This window comes from Trachypithecus francoisi, unplaced genomic scaffold, assembly GCF_009764315.1.
Source record: "Trachypithecus francoisi isolate TF-2019V2 unplaced genomic scaffold, Tfra_2.0 Lachesis_group20, whole genome shotgun sequence".
NCBI lineage: Eukaryota > Metazoa > Chordata > Mammalia > Primates > Cercopithecidae > Trachypithecus > Trachypithecus francoisi.
The window spans coordinates 8,156,953-8,175,631 of record NW_022681466.1 but is presented as its reverse complement, the minus strand read 5'-3'; the positions used below and the strand labels follow the sequence as shown (position 1 = coordinate 8,175,631).

General features: G+C 42.6%; 1 protein-coding gene across 7 annotated transcripts in view; it reads right to left on the bottom strand.

Moving 5' to 3' along the window:
* Positions 1 to 325: 325 nt before the first annotated feature.
* Positions 326 to 18,679, bottom strand: part of MFSD11 (major facilitator superfamily domain containing 11) — a 40,922-nt gene continuing 22,568 nt past the window's right edge. For 3 of the 7 annotated variants that reach the window (XM_033182305.1, XM_033182306.1, XM_033182307.1), the window contains exons 10-14: positions 11,747 to 11,812; positions 9,601 to 9,726; positions 4,319 to 4,493; positions 2,581 to 2,716; positions 326 to 955 (exon numbers count right to left, since the gene is read on the bottom strand). In XM_033182305.1, the coding sequence (XP_033038196.1) occupies positions 791 to 955; positions 2,581 to 2,716; positions 4,319 to 4,493; positions 9,601 to 9,726; positions 11,747 to 11,812 (668 nt within the window). In that variant the 3' untranslated portion in view covers positions 326 to 790. Of the gene's footprint in view, positions 956 to 2,580; positions 2,717 to 3,672; positions 4,030 to 4,318; positions 4,494 to 7,882; positions 8,079 to 9,600; positions 9,727 to 11,746; positions 11,813 to 18,679 lie in introns of those variants that run through there. The other 4 variants (XM_033182308.1, XM_033182309.1, XR_004430481.1 and 1 more) reach the window with 4 other exon arrangements.

Below are 18,679 nucleotides of genomic sequence, written 5' to 3'. Positions count from 1 at the left end.
ATTTTTGTATTTTTAGTAGAGATGAGATTTCACCATGTTGGCCAGGCTGATCTCAAACTCCTAACCAAAGGTGATCCACCCACCTCAGCCTCCCAAAGTGTTGGGATTATATGCATGAGCTCCTGCACCCGGCCTATTATTATTTTCAAGACAGGGTCTCACTCTGTTGCCCAGCCTGGAGTGCAGTGGTGTGACCATAGCTCACTGCAGCCTCAAACTGCTGGGCTGAAGTGATCCTTCTGTCTCAGCTTCAAACTCCTGGGCTGAAGTGATCCTTCTGTCTCAGCCTCCCCAGCAGCTGGGAGTATAGGTGTGCACCACCACACCCAGCTTTGCTATTTATTTAAATGTCATTCCCCAACACATATTGGGAGTGACATATGCTTCCCATTATTACATAGCAAAACATACTCCATAGCCAGAAAAAATATTTATATGACATACGGCCTAGTATTCTAAATCAAGGCAGGATCTTCCAACACAAGCAGGAGGGAGAAGAAAACATTTACATTCTATAACATGATTATAAGAATTGAGATAGATGAAATGAAAAACAACATCTTTGAACAATTACAGTTGACAGAACAGCTTTCCCTTATTCCACTTGCTTTAAATAACTCATATCTGTAAACTTGAACACCAACTCTGGCTGATTTAACAGTCTTAATCCCTTGATTTTCCATACTGAACATCACCCAATATATAGTGAAGATCAAAGGCGACTTCTTCCACCAAGCTCTGTGTCCAGTTGTGTTTCTGAGGTCACACGTGTCCCCTCACGGACACCAGATCAGATACTTCGGTAGTCAGAGCTGCGGGCTACAAAGGCGGCAGCTTCCCATTCCACAGTGAAGAATGAAATTGTTCCAAAAAACCCAAATATCACCATGACCAGGAGTTGCCAGTGAAGGAGAAGGTAGTTGCTGTAGAAAAATGCCACGGCTGCGCAAATAGACTAAGAACAAACAAAACAAATCACAACGGGCACACCGGGGGCCACACTGAGCCACAATTAGCCCCTAGCCCCACTCCTATCCGGCCCCAAGACACCTGGAACTGGCAGTGCTTTCTATTCTTTCTGCATCTAGGTATGACTTCCTCAGTCACTGACTCACAAACACGCACCATAAATTCCTGCTACAATCCCTGGTATTTAAAATAGCATTTGGCCAGGTGTGGTGGTTCATGCCACCCAACACTTTGGGAGGCCAAGGTGGGAGAAATGCTTGAGCCCGGAAGTTCAAGACCAGCCTGCACAACATGGCAAGACCCCATCTCTATAAAATAAAATAAAATGAAACAAAAACAGCATTTTGTGGAAAATTGGAGTAACAAGAATGTACAGAGTAAGAAATACACTTGTCTGTATTACGAATGAATAGAATTCTGGTATCTAAGGAAGGAAATCTCTGATCAGAGCCATAGAGACCAGAATGTAAAATCTGTTATACAAAAAAATCTTACTGCTCATTGCTTCCTAATTCTATTCAAAAATCCTTTTAAAGGATGTCCCCAACTTTTGTTTAAAAAACACAAGACAAAAGCAAAAAAAAGAAAAAAAAAAGAAGAAACAAAAAAATAAAATAAAATAAGAAACACAATCTAGCCGGGGCAGTGGCTCATGTTTATAATCCTAGGACTTTGCAGGGCCCAAGTGGGCAGATCACTTGAGGCCAGTAGTTTACGACCAGCCTGGCCAAAATGGCGAAACTTCATCTCTACTAAAAATATAAAAACTTAGCTGAACGTGGTAGTGCATGCCTGTAATCCTAGCTACTTGGGAGGCAGAGATTGCACTGAGCCAAGATCGTGCCACTGCACTCCAGTCTGGACTACAGAGTGAGACTGTCTTTTTTTTCTGAGACGGAGTCTCGCTCTGTTGTCCAGGCTGAAGTGCAGTGGCTCGATCTCAGCTCACTGCAAGCTCCACCCCCTGGGTTCACACCATTCTCCTGCCTCAGCCATTCGAGTAGCTGGGACTACAGGCATGTGCTACCATGCCCGGCTAATTTTTTTTGTATTTTTAGTAGAGATGGGGTTTCACCATATTAGCCAGGATGGTCTCAATCTTGTGACCTTGTGATCTGCCCGCCTTGGCCTCCCAAAGTGCTGGGATTACAGACGTGGGCTGTGGTGCCCGGCCGACTTTGTCTTAAAAAAAAAAAAAACAGGCCAGGTGCAGTGGCTCACGCATATAATCCCCAGCACTTTGGCAGGCCAAGGCAGGTGGATCACCTGAGGTCAGAAGTTCGAGACCAGCCTGACCAACATGGTGAAACCCTGCCTCTGCTAAAAAGAAAAAAAAAAAACACAAAAATTAGCTAGGTATGGTGGTGTGTGCCTGTAATCTCAGCTACTTGGCAGGCTAAGGCAGGAAAATTGCTTGAACCCGGAAGGCGGAGAATGCAGGGAGTCAAGATTGTGCTACTGCACTCCAGCTTGAGTGACAGAGAGAGACTCTATCAAAAAAAATAAAAGGAAATAAAAATTTAAACCACAATACAAATAACCAAGGAAAACAAGGTAATACACAAAGGAAAGAGCCCTACGTCAAACACAATCGCAATCTGAAGAGGTTACCTGAACAAACTTGAAGATGGCAAATGCTGGGGCGCTGTCTTCAGAATACAGAAAGCCCAAGATACTAAGCAGCTGGGTATTAAAGCAGCTGTCTCCAAGGCCCAACAGAAAACTGCAGAGAATGGCAACTTCTTTGCTGAAGAAAATAAAAACCAATTTAGTATGAGCAATATCTGCTAGAGCCATTTAAAATATACAAGCAACCCACCCACAAAAGCATTCTACCTGCAAGTTTTAAATCCTATGAAACAAAAACAAAGACAAAGCTGGCGCGGTGGCTCATGCCTAGAATCCCAGCACTTTGGGAGGCTGAGGTGGGCAGATCACTTGAGGACAGGAGTTTGAGACCAGCCTGGCCAACATGGCAAAATCCCACCTCTACTAAAAATACAAAAATTAGCTGGGCATAATGGCACGTGCCTGTAATGCCAACTACTCGGGAGGCTGAGGCAGGAGAATCACTTGAACCCCGGAGACGGAGGTTGCAGTGAGCGGAGATCGCACCACATCGGGAGGCTGAGGCACTAGAATTGCCTGAACCCCGGAGGCGGAGGTTGCAGTGAGTGGAGATCGCGACACTTGCATTCTAGGCTTGCAGACAGAGTGGGACTCTGTCTCAAAAAAAATAAATAAAGACTAGAATTTACAAGGTAAGAATTTGTGCTCAAATGCACACACCTTTACATTCTAACAAACTCTGGTCTCAACCATTTGTGAAGAAAATGCAGGTTGAGTATCCCTTATCAAGACCAGAAGTGTTTCAAATTTTCTTTTCAGGCCGGGCGCAGTGGCTCAAGCCTGTAATCCCAGCACTTTGGGAGGTCGAGACGGGCGGATCACGAGGTCAGGAGATCGAGACCATCCTGGCTAACACAGTGAAACCCCGTCTCTACTAAAAAATGCAAAAAAACTAGCTGAGCGAGGTGGTGGGCGCCTGTAGTCCCAGCTACACGGGAGGCTGAGGCAGGAGAATGGCGTGAACCCGGGAGGCAGAGCTTGCAGTGAGCTGAGATCCGGCCACTGCACTCCAGCCTGGGCGACAGAGCCAGACTCCGTCTCAAAAAAAAAAAAATGTTCTTTTCAGATTTTGGAACACCTGCATTATACTGACCAGCTGAAAATCTGTAATCTGAAATGTTCTAATAAGCACTTCCCTTTGAGCATCATGTTGGCCCTTGAAAAGTTTCGGATTTTGGAGCATGTTGGATTTCAGATTTTCAGATGCGATATACTCAGTTTGCATAGTTTTGTGGGCTGGGCTCCCCTTGGATTTGTGGAGCTGGACATAAATGTCTGCATTTACAATGAACTTGAGAGTTGAGTACGCTAAACCAATATCCTCAAACGTTATATAAACTGCTCTAGAAGGACTGAATGGCCTCCTCAGGTGCCAGGTTTTCGGTCGCTCCTCTTTGTTCTTCCTCCAGGCCCTAATATCTGGATATTTCACTGCTCAAGAAGCAGAGATAAAAAATTCAAATCAGATACTCATGTGCTCCTTCAAGGATCAAGAAAACGATTTAGTGGGGGAAAAGGTTAAAACCAACCATTACAAAAATAACTTAGGATTCTCTAAGGATTCCTATTTAAACTCAGTCTGACTCCATGAACACTTGACAGATGACCTTAGAGAGACACCAGGCTCTCTGAAGAGGATTAACTGCTTCACTTTCAATATCTAGCCATCCCTTACCTCCCACCCATCCTCAAGTGACTAGAGAAATGACAGCCACTATACCTGGATTTGATGTAAGCACTGCTGTCAGTTCCTTTAACAGGAGCAATCGGGGCATCTCCAGGCATGTTGAGAAATATTAGATAAAAAGCTATAAAGTGCACCAGGATGCCCAACAGCACAACTGGATTTCTACCAAAACGATTGTTCTTGCTCAGCAGGCCGAAGAGGCTTCCACCTACAAGTCAAGACGGCAGAAACGTCACTAACATTGCTGAAACATTACACACCCAGGCCTGAGCTATCCACCAAGGAGCCAAGGAATAAACATTCTCACTTGTTAAATTTCTTCAAAAAATCCAACACCTCAGCACTTGCAGACAATGATAATGATGACCAAGCATCAACGATTAGAACAAAAAAGTAAGGAATCAAAATGACTTGCATTTCTATCCAAGAATATTCTTGTATTTCTTCTCTGTGAATTATTGTACCTTGCAAGCTATCCCCTTTGACCTGTAGCTTATAACAGAAATAAAATAAGGACACAACTTGTCATTACGACCATGTTTTTGTTGTAATCATAGCCAAACAAGCCAAGGTATCACACTGAAAGGCAGTCATTATGGATTCTGAGAATTATGTGTGAGCTCTGAAGAGGAGTCGGAGAGGCCTAGAAAGACTCAGCAGCCAGAACAGCTAAGGATGTCTCAAGAGCTGACAGGAGAGTCCTCAACAGTGAGAAGGGAAGAACTGTGTAACTGAAAGGAAGAAGACTATGGGGCATGACCTTTACAATTTTTAAGTGATTTCTACCCCAGAAATCTATACCAGCAAACCTATATATCAAAAGTGAAGGATGGCTGGGTGCAGGGTCTCATGCCTGTAATCCCAGCATTTTGGGAGGCCAAGGTGGGAGAACTGCTTGAGGCCAGGAGTTCCAAACAAGCCTCAGCAACACAGCAAGACTCTTTTTTAAAAAAATAAAGAAAACATCGTATATATATTTTAAAAAGTGGGCCAGGTGCGGTGGCTCACACCTGTAATTCCAGCACTTTGGGAGGCCAAGGCGGGCAGATCACCTGAGGTCAGGAGTTCAAGACCAGCCTGGCCAACATGGTAAAACCTTGCCTCTACTAAAAATATAAAACTTAGCCAGGTGTGGTGGCTCATGCCTGTAGTCCCAGCTACTTAAGAGGTGGAAGCAGGAGAATCACTTGAACCTGGGGGGCAGAGGTTGCAGTGAACCGAGATCACGCCATTGCACTCCAGCCTGGACACCACAGTGAGACTGTCTCAAAAAAATTAAAAAAATTTAAAAAATGAAAAAAGTTGCTGGCGCAGTGGCTCATGCCTGTAATCCCAGCACTTTGTGAGGCCAAGGTGGGCGGATCATGAGGTTAAGAGATCAAGACCAGCCTGACCAACATGGTGAAACCCTGTCTCTACTAAAAATATAAAAATTAGCTGGGTGTGGTGGCATGTGCCTGTAGTCCCAGCTACTGAGGAGGCTGAGGCAGGAGAATCGCTTGAACCCAGGAGGCGGACATTGCAGTGAGCCAAGATTGCGCCACTGCACTCCAGCCTGGCGACCGAGCGAGACTCCGTCTGGGGAAAAAAAAAAAAAAAATTTAAAAAGTGAAGGTGAGCAGCAAAAACAAAACAAAACAAAAAAACCCTGCCTAGAAAATGGGCAAAAGATATGCACATACATGTCACCAAAGGAGATATAAAGAGGATAAATAAACACATGAAAAGATGTTCAACATCATTACCCATTAAAGAAAGTAAAACCACAATGAAACATGACTACACATCTATCACAATCGCTAATATCAAAAATAGTGATAACACCAAATGCTGGCAAGGATTCAGAAAAACGGAATCACTCATACATTGCCGGTACCACCACTCTGGAAAATATTTGGCGGTTCCTCTCAAGAGTAGGCAACAGAGGGAGAAAGAACCCAGGCGGAGCCCAGCAGCCTCCATGGATTGAAGAGACGGGGATGTCAATCTAGAGATATGAGGGTAACTAGAGTTCACAGACAACTGTATCAGAAAGGAGAGGGACACAGAAAAAGAATTCCAGAGAGCTGCAGACAGTCCCCCTGAGTCTTCAGCTGAGGACTGATCAGCACATAAAGGGAGCAAATTAGCAGAAGCCTGGGAAAGAACCAGCCAAGAGGATTAGTGGTATTAGGGCCCCGCCCTCAGCTGGGTATAGTGTCTGGCCCACCAGCCACTTAAAAGCTTATGATTCACAGGAACTGGGTGGAGCACACAGAAGGGCCTTCCCTTAGAAGTAGGAAATAATTAGCCCTAGACTGAGTAATGCTGCAGTCTTGCCCAACAAATCTTAAAAGGTATGCTGTTTTCAATTAAATGAACTACATCTAAGAACAAAGCTCAAAAATACTGACAGGAGGGCCAGGTGCAGTGGCTCATGCCTGTAATCCCAGCACTTTGGGAGGCCAAGGTGGGTGGATCAAGAGGTCAGGAGATCAAGACCAGCCTGGCCAACATGGTGAAACCCCATCTCTACCACAAATACAAAAATTATCCAGGTATGGTAGCGGGGTGCCTGTAGTCCCAGCTACTTGGGAGGCTAAGGCAGGAGAACTGCTTGAACCCGGGAGGCGAAGGTTGCAGTGAGCCGAGACTTAAAAAAAAAAAAAAAAAAGTAAATAAGGGAAAGTGTTAACAATAGGTGAATCCTGTTAGAGGATATTCAGATGTTCTTTGTACTATTCTTATTTTTGCAATTTCTTTTTTTGTTTTGGTTTTTTGACTTGGGACAAAGTCTTGCTCTGTCGCCCAGGCTGGAGTGCAGTGGTGTGATCTAGGCTCACTGCCACCTCCCACTTCAGCCTCCCAAGTAGCTGGGACTACAGGCATACGCCACGACACCTGGCTAATTTTTGTACTTTTTTTGTAGAGATGGGGTTTTGCCATGTTGCCCAGGTTGGTCTCAAACTCCTGAGCTCAAGCAATCTGCCCACCTCAGCTTCCCAAAGCACTGGGATTACAGGCGTGAGCACTGTGCCTGGCCTATTTTTGCAATTTCTTATCAATTTGAAATTATTTTTTTCAAAAACGCAGGCAGCCTACAGAAAGTGAGTTTCTTCCCAGGTAGTCTACAGGCAGACACTAAACAAGCACTTACCAGACAGACTACCCTGCACCAACTCACCATGGCTAAGCTTCGTCCGCCATTTACATACCCTTAACTCCCAACGTCAATCTCCGGCCCACAAGTCCCTCCTGAGCATCAGCCTGCATTTCCCACTGGACACTTCTCTACTTGGGTGCCTCTCTGGCAATTAGAGGTGTTCAAAATCCCGTTCAGCAGATCTCCCCAAACCCCATCTCCTACAGCATTTTCTCTGCCCAGGTTACTCTCATCAACCTGGTCATCATTCTAGACACCTCTCCTCACCCCACCATGCAACTGGTTACTAAGTTCTGCTGAAACCATGTTCTCATTATTCATTCAACACATTTAACTCATTTATTGGATGCCCAATAATATAGACCTTGTCCTGCTCCAGGTGTTGGCAGTAAGGCAGGGACCAAAAAACAAAAACAAACAAACCCTCCATAGTCCACTTGACCCACGGTGCTTACCGCTGCCTGACATGCAAAGTCTTGTTTTTATTGTCTGTGTTCTTCCTGAGTAGAATATAAGCTCTACGTGGGCAGGTGTTTTTGTCTGTTTTGTTGACATGACAGATTACAATAAATCTTTGCTGAAGTTCCTCATATCTAACACAATATTCAACATACTGCAAGTGCTGAACAAATCTTTGTTGAATAAGAGTAACTAGTGGAGCATAATAAAAATATATATATTTGGTCTTTGCTGCTAGCTCTTGGCACAGAAATCCTAAAAGGTCTGGAATTTCCACAGTGACATGAGGGACATTAGTTATTCAGAAGGAGCCACTTTCAATCATACCGAAGTTTATGCTAAGGGGGCAACTCTTGGGGGGAGAGGGGTTGGCCTAGGATAGAGCTTCAGGATGAGGCTGGTTCCCAGAAAGACCAAGCCCTGAGGAATGGAACTTCTAGGCCCCTTTCACTCCTCCTTCAGGGAGGGAAGGCTGGAGATTACATCAATCACCAATGGCCAATGATTGTTTTTTGTTGTTGTTGTTAGAGACAGGGTCTCCTTATGTTGTCCAGGCTGGTCTCGAACTCCTGGGCTCAAGCGATCCTCCCACCTTGGCCTCCCAAAGTGAATGAGCCACTGCACCCGGCCATGTGGCCAATGATTTAATCAATCATGCCTATGTAACAGGATCTCCATAAATCCCCCTAAAAAGGGTTAGAGGAGCTTCTGGAGTGGTGAACCCAAAATCCATGGAGACAGAGGCTCCTGCACTTAGGGACCCTTTCAGACCCCACCCTTTGTACCTCCTCATCAGGCTGCTCATCTGTATCCTTTATAATAAACTCTAATAGTCAGGAGAGCATTTTCCTGAGTTCTGTGAGTTGCTCTAGGAAATTATCAAACCTGAAGGGGAAGAAGGCTGTGGGAACCTCCAAATTTGTACCCAAGTCAGAGAGATGTGCCTCAGAGGCCTATGGACCCACGACTGTCTGACTATCTGTCTGTCTGTCTATCTGTCTGTCTGTAGGACTGAACCCTTAAACCTGTGGAATCTGACACTAACTCTGAATAGTTAAGTGTTAGAACAGGACTGAGCTGTTGGACACCCAGTTGGTGTCAGGGAATCAGAGAATCAGAGTCAGGAATTCCAAGACATTCTAAATATTTTAAGAGGAAAAGTGGGGAGACACTGTATGTTTTCTAACACAGGGTTTCCATCTGTGAATTATTTTGCAAATGTTTCACAATTTAGTTATATTAGAATAGCAATAATAGGCCGGGAGCGGTGGCTCACGCCTGTAATCCCAGCACTTTGGGAGGCCGAGGAGGGCGGATCACGAGGTCAGGAGATCGAGACCATCCTGGCTAACACGGTGAAACCCCGTCTCTACTTAAAATACAAAAACAAAATTAGCCGGGCATGGTGGCAGGCGCCTGTAGTCCCAGCTACTTGGGAGGTTGAGGCAGGAGAATGGCGTGAACCTGGGAGGCAGACCTTGCAGTGAGCTGAGATCGCGCCACTGCAATCCAACTCTAGCCTAGGCAACAGAGTGAGACTCCATCTCAAAAAAAGAAGAATAGCAATAATAGAAAAATAAAAACATACATGTTTGGGTAAAAATAAGTAGAAAAAAACAGAAATTCAAGGACAAAGGTGAGGTACACTTAAAATTTCTATTTTACCCATAATAAACCGATATTTTTAAGGCTAATGCTTTTTTTAAAAACCAACCTAAAATTTCTCCAATGCCGATGAAAATGCCAGAAAGTCCAATAAGGCTTTTCTCTTCTGCTCCAAATTTATTTATAGCACCAATACAGGTTCCATATACACCAGAGAAGAAAGTTAATTCCAGACCTTCAGTTAAAAAAAAAAAAAAGATGTAATTTATACATTCACATTTTTGTTTATCTTCCCATCTAGTAGTATCTGACAAAAGAATACTTTGAGTAGTAAAACACATAAAACAAAACTCATAAAGACTGAAATATTAATCCCCAAGCAGAGCATAATTTGATGTGATGTAACTGATGAAATGGAATTAGCTTCATGCTATGGACTAAATGTTTGTGTCCTCCGGAACTGTGAGAAATAAATGTCTGTTGTTTAAGCCACACGTCTATGGAAATTTGTTATAGCAGCTAAAATTAAGATACCACAAGACAGCATCTGCCATATATTTCAGATAAAAGTATATAACTCAAATGAACAGATATCCTTATGTTAAAACCTATCACTCTCCATGCAGGCGGAGATGGGCAGAGGTGATAATTAATGTAACTTTGTAATAGTGAAGATTAATGTGCTCATTAACCTTGTTAGTAGCTTTCCAAAGAAACAGGAACATTCCTATTTTTTTTTGAGAGAGGGTCTCACTCTGTTGCCCAGGCTGGAGTGCAGTGGCGCTATCTCAGCTTGCTGCAACCTCTGCCTCCCAGGTTCAAGCAATTCTCCCTGCCTCAGCCTCCCAAGTAGCTGGGATTACAGGCGTGCACCACCACACCAGGGTAATTTTTCTATTTTTAGGCATTTCACCGTGTTGGCCAGGCTGGTCTTGAACTCCTGACCCCAGGTGATCTGCCCACCTCAGCCTCCCAAAGTGCTGGGATTACAGACATGAGGCACTGTGCCCGGCCCCTACTGGATTATATTCTCACTGTAATGGAAAGCCAATACATACTATACAACGTGTCTTAAAAGCACCATAATGTTTTAATTAAACCCTTTTTTCTAGGAAAAGAAAATTCCTAAGATTAAAAAATTAGAGTAAATCAGTAGGGGACCTTGATTCCCTAATGCTACAAAACCTTAACTGTTAAAGATGTTTAATGTTTATTCTATTTCACCTAAAAACATGTTGCACATAAAGGGAAAAGATTAGCAAATTACAGCATTTTTTAAAAGAAAACAAATTTCCTTATCATTCTTGACTTACAGGTACTCCACCTGTTATCATACCACATTAAGACATGCTTCTATTTCATTAGAAATCATTTTTATTTTATTTATTTTTTTATTTTTTGAGACAGAGGTCTTACTCCCATGGCCCAGGCTGGAGTATAGTGGTGCTATCTCAGATCATGCAACCTTGACTTCCTGAGCTCAGGTGATCCTCTGACCTCGGCCTCCTGAGTGGCCGGGGCTACTGGCATGCACCACCACACTTGGCTAATTTTTTGTATTTTTAGTAGATATGGGGTTTCGCCATGTTGCCCAGGCTGGTCTTGAACTCCTGGGCTCAAGCAATCTACCCACCTCAGCCTCCCAAAGTGCTGGGATTACAGGCATGAGCCACTACACCTGTCCAGAAATGATTTTAATCCATATAAAGTTACAGATTTCTTCATGGTTATTTTCTGTAGTGCCCTGTGTTGCCCTAAAACCACTGGTCCCAATGAGCCATGTGTCCTGGTTTTTCTGAACCTTGTGCGGAATCCTTCCACATTGAATTTGGGCCAACCCTGTGATTTGCTGTCACCAACAGAATCCAGTAGAAGTGATATTGGGCTAGACTGTAGCCTGAGCTTTAAGAAAGTCTGGTATTCTTTCCCATTGCCTTTTTTGGAGCCATCAGTCCATTAACTAAGGTGTCCGGCTATCCTGCCGGGTCACAGGGTGATCTTATAGAGGGGGTTGTGTGATGGAGAGCAGCTCTGAGACTACACAAAAAGAGAGATACTCAGCCTTTCATCTGACCACAGTGAAGGCGACATGTGAAGGAAACCAGCCACAAGAGACCCCAAGTGACACCATGAGAAGAACCATTCACTGAACCCAGTCAATGCACAGAATTGTGAGAAATAATAACGTGGCTATTGTTTTCAACCCATTATTGTCATTATGAAGCAAGAGAAAACAAGAACAGTAATTCCATTACCTGTATAAGCAGTTGTAATACTAAGAAGGAGCATTTCCTTGGTGACACATAACTTAAAAGACTTTTCTGTAAAGAAAAAAATTTAAGAGTACTTAATTAGATTTTAGTTAATAAAACAAACATTCTACAACAGTCCTTCAACCAAAACACCCCTTGTCAATAATGCCAGTAAACGAACACTTTGGGATAGAAGTTTCAGATTAAAATGCTTAAGGCATGCACTAAATTTGCCCTATAAATAAAATGTTTATTTCAAGTGCTTAAATATATTCTACAGTTGCATTTCCTCAGCACATTTTCCAGCTTGTATAACAAAAACATGAAAAGGAGAAAAAAAAATAGAATCAAACAAAACAACAAAGTACTTCAAAAGGCATGATTAACTGTTAGGCTCTTGAGAGAGTCAACAATCAGCAAAGCACTGACTTCCCTAAAGAATTATCATGGAGCAGCTTTAAGATTGAATTCAAGATCAGAATCACAGGGCAGGTTTTTCGCCATACAGAAGCTGGGCACCACTTTCCAAGATTCTGACTCTGTAGCTCTGAGGACTGAACCTGCGTTGTGCATATTTGTTTCTAGTCACTTTAGTGTTTGTTTTTACACTGTTTATTTAGTTGAAATCTGCAATGGATAATGCATTTCTAAAAACTCTGCATTTACCTGACTTTTTTGGAACCTATTCACATTTCATAATTTAAGGACCACTACTCTAGTATACAAAACTAACCATGGATCCAGATTTTAATTGTGATTTATCTGCTGGCCACAAAACTTACCTAAGTCACAAACACTGTCCTAAATCTCTGCATATGTAAGAAAGGATACTTTTTTCTCTAATTTCACTGAACTATACTAAGAATAAATATAAGAAGACATTTTTTACCAATCACTTTCAAGTATTTCCAGGAAAAAAATACACGACCAGTGCAAAGTTTAAAACAATACTTTTAACTTAAAAAACTGCACTAGCAAAGCATGTTCATTTTATTTATTTATTTATTTGGTTTTTTTTTTTTTTTTTTTGAGACAGAGTCTCACTTTGTCACCCAGGCTGGAGTACAGTGGCGCAATCTTGGCTCACTGCAGCCTCTGCCTCTAGGGTTAAAGCGATTCTCCTGCCTCAGCCTCCTGAGCAGCTGGGATTATAGGCGCCCGCCACCACATCCAGCTAACTTTTTTGTACTTTTAGTAGAGACGGGGTTCTACCATGTTGGCCAGGCTGGTCTCAAACTTCTGACCTCAGGTGATCCACCCACCTTGGCCTCCCAAAGTGCTAGGATCACAGGCGTGAGCCACCACTCCTGGCCACATGTTCATTTAAGAATAATCAGAAGACTTAGTTAACAAAAAGAAATTCTAAGAGATTATCTAGCATGATCCTATTATGACATATGCATGTCATTATATATTTGTACAAACCCATAAAATGTACCACACCAAGAGTGAATCCTAATGTAAACCATGGTCTTTAGGTGATAACGACATATCAGTATTGGCTCATTATAACAAATGTGCTCTGGTGGGGAACATTAATAACAGAGGAAGTTACGTATGTGTGGTATAGGGGCTACACGGGAACTCTATACTTTCTGCTCAGTCTTGCTATGAATAGTAAAATGATCTAAAACATAAAGTCTATTAAAAAAACCATCAATCTATTTGCAGAAATAGATTGACCCTAAAATTCATGGCCAGACCTGGTGGCTCATGCCTGTAATCCCAACAATTTGGGAGGCTGACTTGGGAGAATCGCTTAGCTTGGGCAACATGGCGAAACCCTGTCTCTACAGAAAACTACAAAAATTAGCCAGGCATGGTGGTGCATGCCTATAGTTTCAGCTACTTAGGAGGCTGAAATGGGAGGATCGCTTGAGCCTGGGAGGTTGAGGCTGCAGTGAGCTCTGATCACGCCACTGTACTCCACCCTGGGCGGCAGAGCAAGACTCTGTCTCAAAAAAAAAAAAAAGGAAATTCAAGGGACCCACAACAGCCAAAATAATCTTGACAAATAACAAAGTTGGAGGATTCACACTTTCCGATTTCAAAACTTAAACAGGAATCAACACAGCATGGTACTGGCATAAGGATCTCTCTATCTATCTAGAGATAAACGTTTATATTTACAGTCAATTGATTTTTGACGAGAGACCAAAAAACAGACTTTTCAGCAAATGGCGCAACTACAACAGGATACTGACATGCAAAAGAATAAAGCTGGAGTCCTATCTCAAACCATATGTAAAAATTAACTGAAAATGAATCACAGACCCAAATGGAAGAGCTAAAACTAAAAAAACTCTTAGAAGAAAATATAGGAGTAAATTTTCAGGACCTGGGGTGAAACAAAATCTTAGGACATCAAAAGCACACACAACAAGAGAAAAACTAAACAGACTACATCAAAATTAAAAACTTTATCAAAGCCGCAGTAAGATATCCCCTCACACCTCTTGGGATGGCTATTATCAAAAAGACAAAAGATAACAAGTGTTGGTGAGGATGTGGAGGAAAGAGAACCCTTGTCTGTTATTGGTGAGAATGTAAATTGGTACAGCGAATATGGAAAACAATATGGAAGATCCTGAAAAAACTAAAAACATGTTATGATCCAGCAATTCCACTTCTGGGCATATATCCAAAGGAAATGAAAGCAGTATCTCAAAGTGATAGCTGCACTCCCATGTTCATTACAGCACTGTTATATATGTGTGTGTGTGTGTGTGTGTATTAATTATGTAGCAAAGACATGGAAACAACTAAGTGTCCTTAAACAGATGAATAAAGAAAATGTGGTATACACAATGGTATATTATTCAGCCTTATAAAAGGAAATCCTGCCATTTAGGGCAACATGGATGAACCTGGAGAGCATTACACTAAGTGAAATAAACCAGACACAGAAAGACAAATACTACATGATCTTACTTAAATGTGGAATATTAAAAAGTTGAACTCATAGAAGCAGAGAGTAGCATAGTGGTTGCCGGGGCTGGAGGGTGGGGGAAACAGGGAGATATTGGTTAAAGAGTACAAAGTTTCCTTTAGGCAGGATGAGTGAGTTCTGAGGATCTAATGTACAACTTGGTGTTGACAGTTAATAACACTCTATTGTACACTTGAAATTTGGTTGGAAAGTAGATCTTAAATATTCTCATTTTACACACACACACACACACACACACAAAGATAACTATGTGAGGTGATGGATATGTTAACAAACTTGAGTGTGACCATCATGTCACAATGTAGACATATATCCAAACATGTGGCCGGGTGCTAGGGCTCACGCCTGTAATCCCAGCACTTCAGAAGGCAGGCGAATTACTTGAGGCCCAGAGTTCAAGACTAGCCCAGCCAGCATGGTGAAACCCCATCTCTATTAAAAATACAAAAAAATTAGCTGGGCATGGTGGTGTACCCCTGTAATTCCAGCTACTCGGGAGGCCGAGGTACCAGAATCGCTTGAACCCAGAAGGTGGAGGTTGCAGTGAGCTAAGATCATGCCACTGCACTCCAGCCTGGGTGACAGAGCAAGATTCTGTCTCAAAAAAACAAAAACAAAAACATGTTGTACATCATAAATATATACAATTTCTGTCAGTTACACCTCGATAAAGTTGGGGGAACTTTTTTTTAAGTTTTGTGCTTCAAAAGATTCCATCAAGAAAATGAAAAGTCAATCTACAGAAAGGCAGAAAACATTTGTCTTCCTAGAGCGCTTGCTGAAACAAAATGGGAGAAAATATTTGTAAATCATATTTTTTTTTTTTTTTTTGAGACAGAGTCTCGCTCTGTCGCCCAGGCTGGAGTGCAGTGGCCAGATCTCAGCTCACTGCAAGCTCCGCCTCCCGGGTTTACGCCATTCTCCTGCCTCAGCCTCCCGAGTAGCTAGGACTACAGGTGCCCACCACCTCGCCCGGCTAGTGTTTGTATTTTTTTTAGTAGAGACGGGGTTTCACCGTGTTAGCCAGGATGGTCTTGATCTCCTGACCCCGTGATCCACCCATCTCGGCCTCCCAAAGTGCTGGGATTACAGGCTTGAGCCACCGCGCCTAGCCAGAACTTTTATCTAGAATATATAAAGAACTCTTACAACTCATTAATGAAAACAGAATCCAACTTAAAAATGGGCAAAGGATCTAACTAGGGCCAGGGCGCGGCGGCTCACGCCTGTAATTCCAGCACTTTGGGAGGCCGAGGCGGGTGGATCACTTGAGATCAGGAATTGAAGACCAGCCAGGCCAACATGGGGAAACCCCGTCTCTACTAAAAATACAAAAGTTAGCCGGGAGGGGTAGCACACACCTGTAATCCCAGCTACTTGGGAGGCTGAGGCAGGAGAATCACTTGAACCTGGGAGGTGGAGGTTGCAGTGAGTTGAGATTGTGCCACTGCACTCCAGCCTGGGTGGCAGAGCAATACTCCATCTCAAAAAAAAAAAAAAAAAAACACCAGAAAATAACTGCAAGCAGGTGGGAACACTGGCAAACTCATCCTCTGCTAGTAGAAATGTAAAGTTGTGTAACAATCTGGCAGTTCCCCCACAGGCTAAGCAGTGAAATACCACATGAAGCAGCAATTCCACCATTCCTAGGTGTGCATCAAAGAGATCTGAAAACACATCCAGACAAAAACCTGTACACGAACTTTATGTATTACTCACTGTGGGAGTTCAGTCAGGATGGTGAGGAAAATTATAAGACGTAAACCTTCTTGGAAGGCCTGGGGCATTTGCATAAGCTCCAGTAATAAACTTAGCTGAAGGCAGCCTTGTCCCCTTAGTTAAATAAATTAGAGTAGAAACAAAGGAATGTGGGGAGTTTATCTAACTAGCTTGTTTACCCATGTGGTCCTAAGACTAACCTTTGATTTACCAGGGGTGCTTAATTGTTTTCTACTGGGGCAGTCCATTCACAATGTCAATTATCCTCTAATGGCGTTGACTCAAGCCTTTGTCAATTAATCTTTAAAGGCCACAGTCACAATTGTTTTTCTTTTTTTTTTTTTTTTTTTGGATACGGAGTCTGGCTCATTTGCCCAGGCTGGAGTGCAGTGGCGAAACTCTCAGCTCACTGCAAGCTCCGCCTCCTCGGTTCACACCATTCTCCTGCCTCCGCCTCCTGAGTAGCTGGGTCTACAGGTGCCCGCCACTACGCCAGGCTAATTTTTTTGCATTTTTAGTAGAGACGGAGTTTCACTGTGTTAGCCAGGAAGGTCTCCATCTCCAACTGTTTACAGCACTCTGCATGGAGTCTTGTAAGCTGCCCAGATGCTCAAACTGGTAAAGCAGAATATCTGTGTGTCTGTGTACTTTATTCATCCGTTGTTGGGTCAGGGTCGGCAGAACAGACCCCTGAAACTCATAATACATAAAATATAGAAATGACTCAAATTTTATAATATATTGTGACATGAATGAGCCTTGAAACCATTATGTTAAAAGAAATCAGGCACAAAAGACCACATGTTGTACAATTCTGTTTACATAAAATGTCCAGAATAGGCAAATCTATAGACAGAAAGTAGAGGAATGGTTGCAACAGTAGTGAAAGGGGAGAAAGTGGGAGTGCCTTAGGGCGGTTGGATTAGGAGGCTGGAATGAGAAGTGACTCTAACGTGCATAGGGAAAATGCTCTAAAATTGAGTAAAGTGATGGCTACGCAACTCTGAATATAATAACTCGTACTGAATTTGCAATGGATTCTTTAAATTGATTAAATGGGTGAACCATATGGTATATGAATTATATCTCAATTTAAAAAAGCAGAATCTAACACCTTAATGAATCTCCTTCCAGACTTTTTCTATGCATTTTTTACAGAAACAAATTCTACTATATATACTCTATTTTATCTATATATACTCTATTGTTTTCACATAATATACAGCAGAATTTTTTGAACATTCACAGAGATAATTTTTATGGCTAGGGTAATCTATTATACAGATGTACTAATGTCTAACAGTTGAGTACTTAAATTATTTCCAGTATCTCACTACTATAAACATCTTAGTAGCTAGATCTTACCACAATATTTAATTATTTCCTGAGGATAATCTTATTAGTGAAATTGGTTATTCCACTGGGGCAAAGGTTATAAATATTTTTATCACTTTTGATACCTAATGACAAATCACTTTTTATAAAGTAATACAAGTACATATCAGCAATGTAGTCTTCCATGAGACGGAGTCTTGCTCTTGTCACCCAGGCTGAAGTGCAATGGCATGATCTCAGCTCACTGCAACCTCTGCCTCCCAGGTTCAAGTGATTCTCCTGCCTCAGCCTCCTGAGTAGCTGGGATTACAGGTGTAAGCCACCATGCCTGGCTAATTTTTGTATTTTTAGTAGAGATGGGGTTTTGCCATGTTGGCCAGGCTGGTGTCAAACTCCTGACCTCATGATCCGCCCACCTCAGCCTCTCAAAGTGCTGGGATTACAGGCGTGAGTCACTGTGCCCAGCCAGCAATGTAGTCTTATGCATGTAATTACCTGTCCCCCCACCCATAATATTGAGAATTATGTTTTATCTTTTGATATCCAATAGAAACTGTTTCTGGCCAGGCACAGTGGCTCACGACTATAATCCCAGCACTTTGGGAGGCAAAGGCAAGCAGATCACCTGAGGTCAGGAGTTCAAGACTAGCCTGGCCAACATGACAAAACCCCATTTCTACTAAAACTATAAAAATTAGCCAGGTGTGGTGGCGTTCACCTGTAATCTCAGCTACTCAGGAGCCTGAGGCAGGAGAATCCCTTGAACTCAAGAGGCAGAGGTTGCAGTAAGCCGAGATTGCACCACTGCATTCCAGCCTGGATGACAAGAGCGAAACTCCCAAGACTCCGTTTAAAAAAAAAAGAAAAGAAAGAAAACTGTTTCTAATTTGCACTTTACTTACACAGTTGACCCTTGAACAACATGGGTTTGA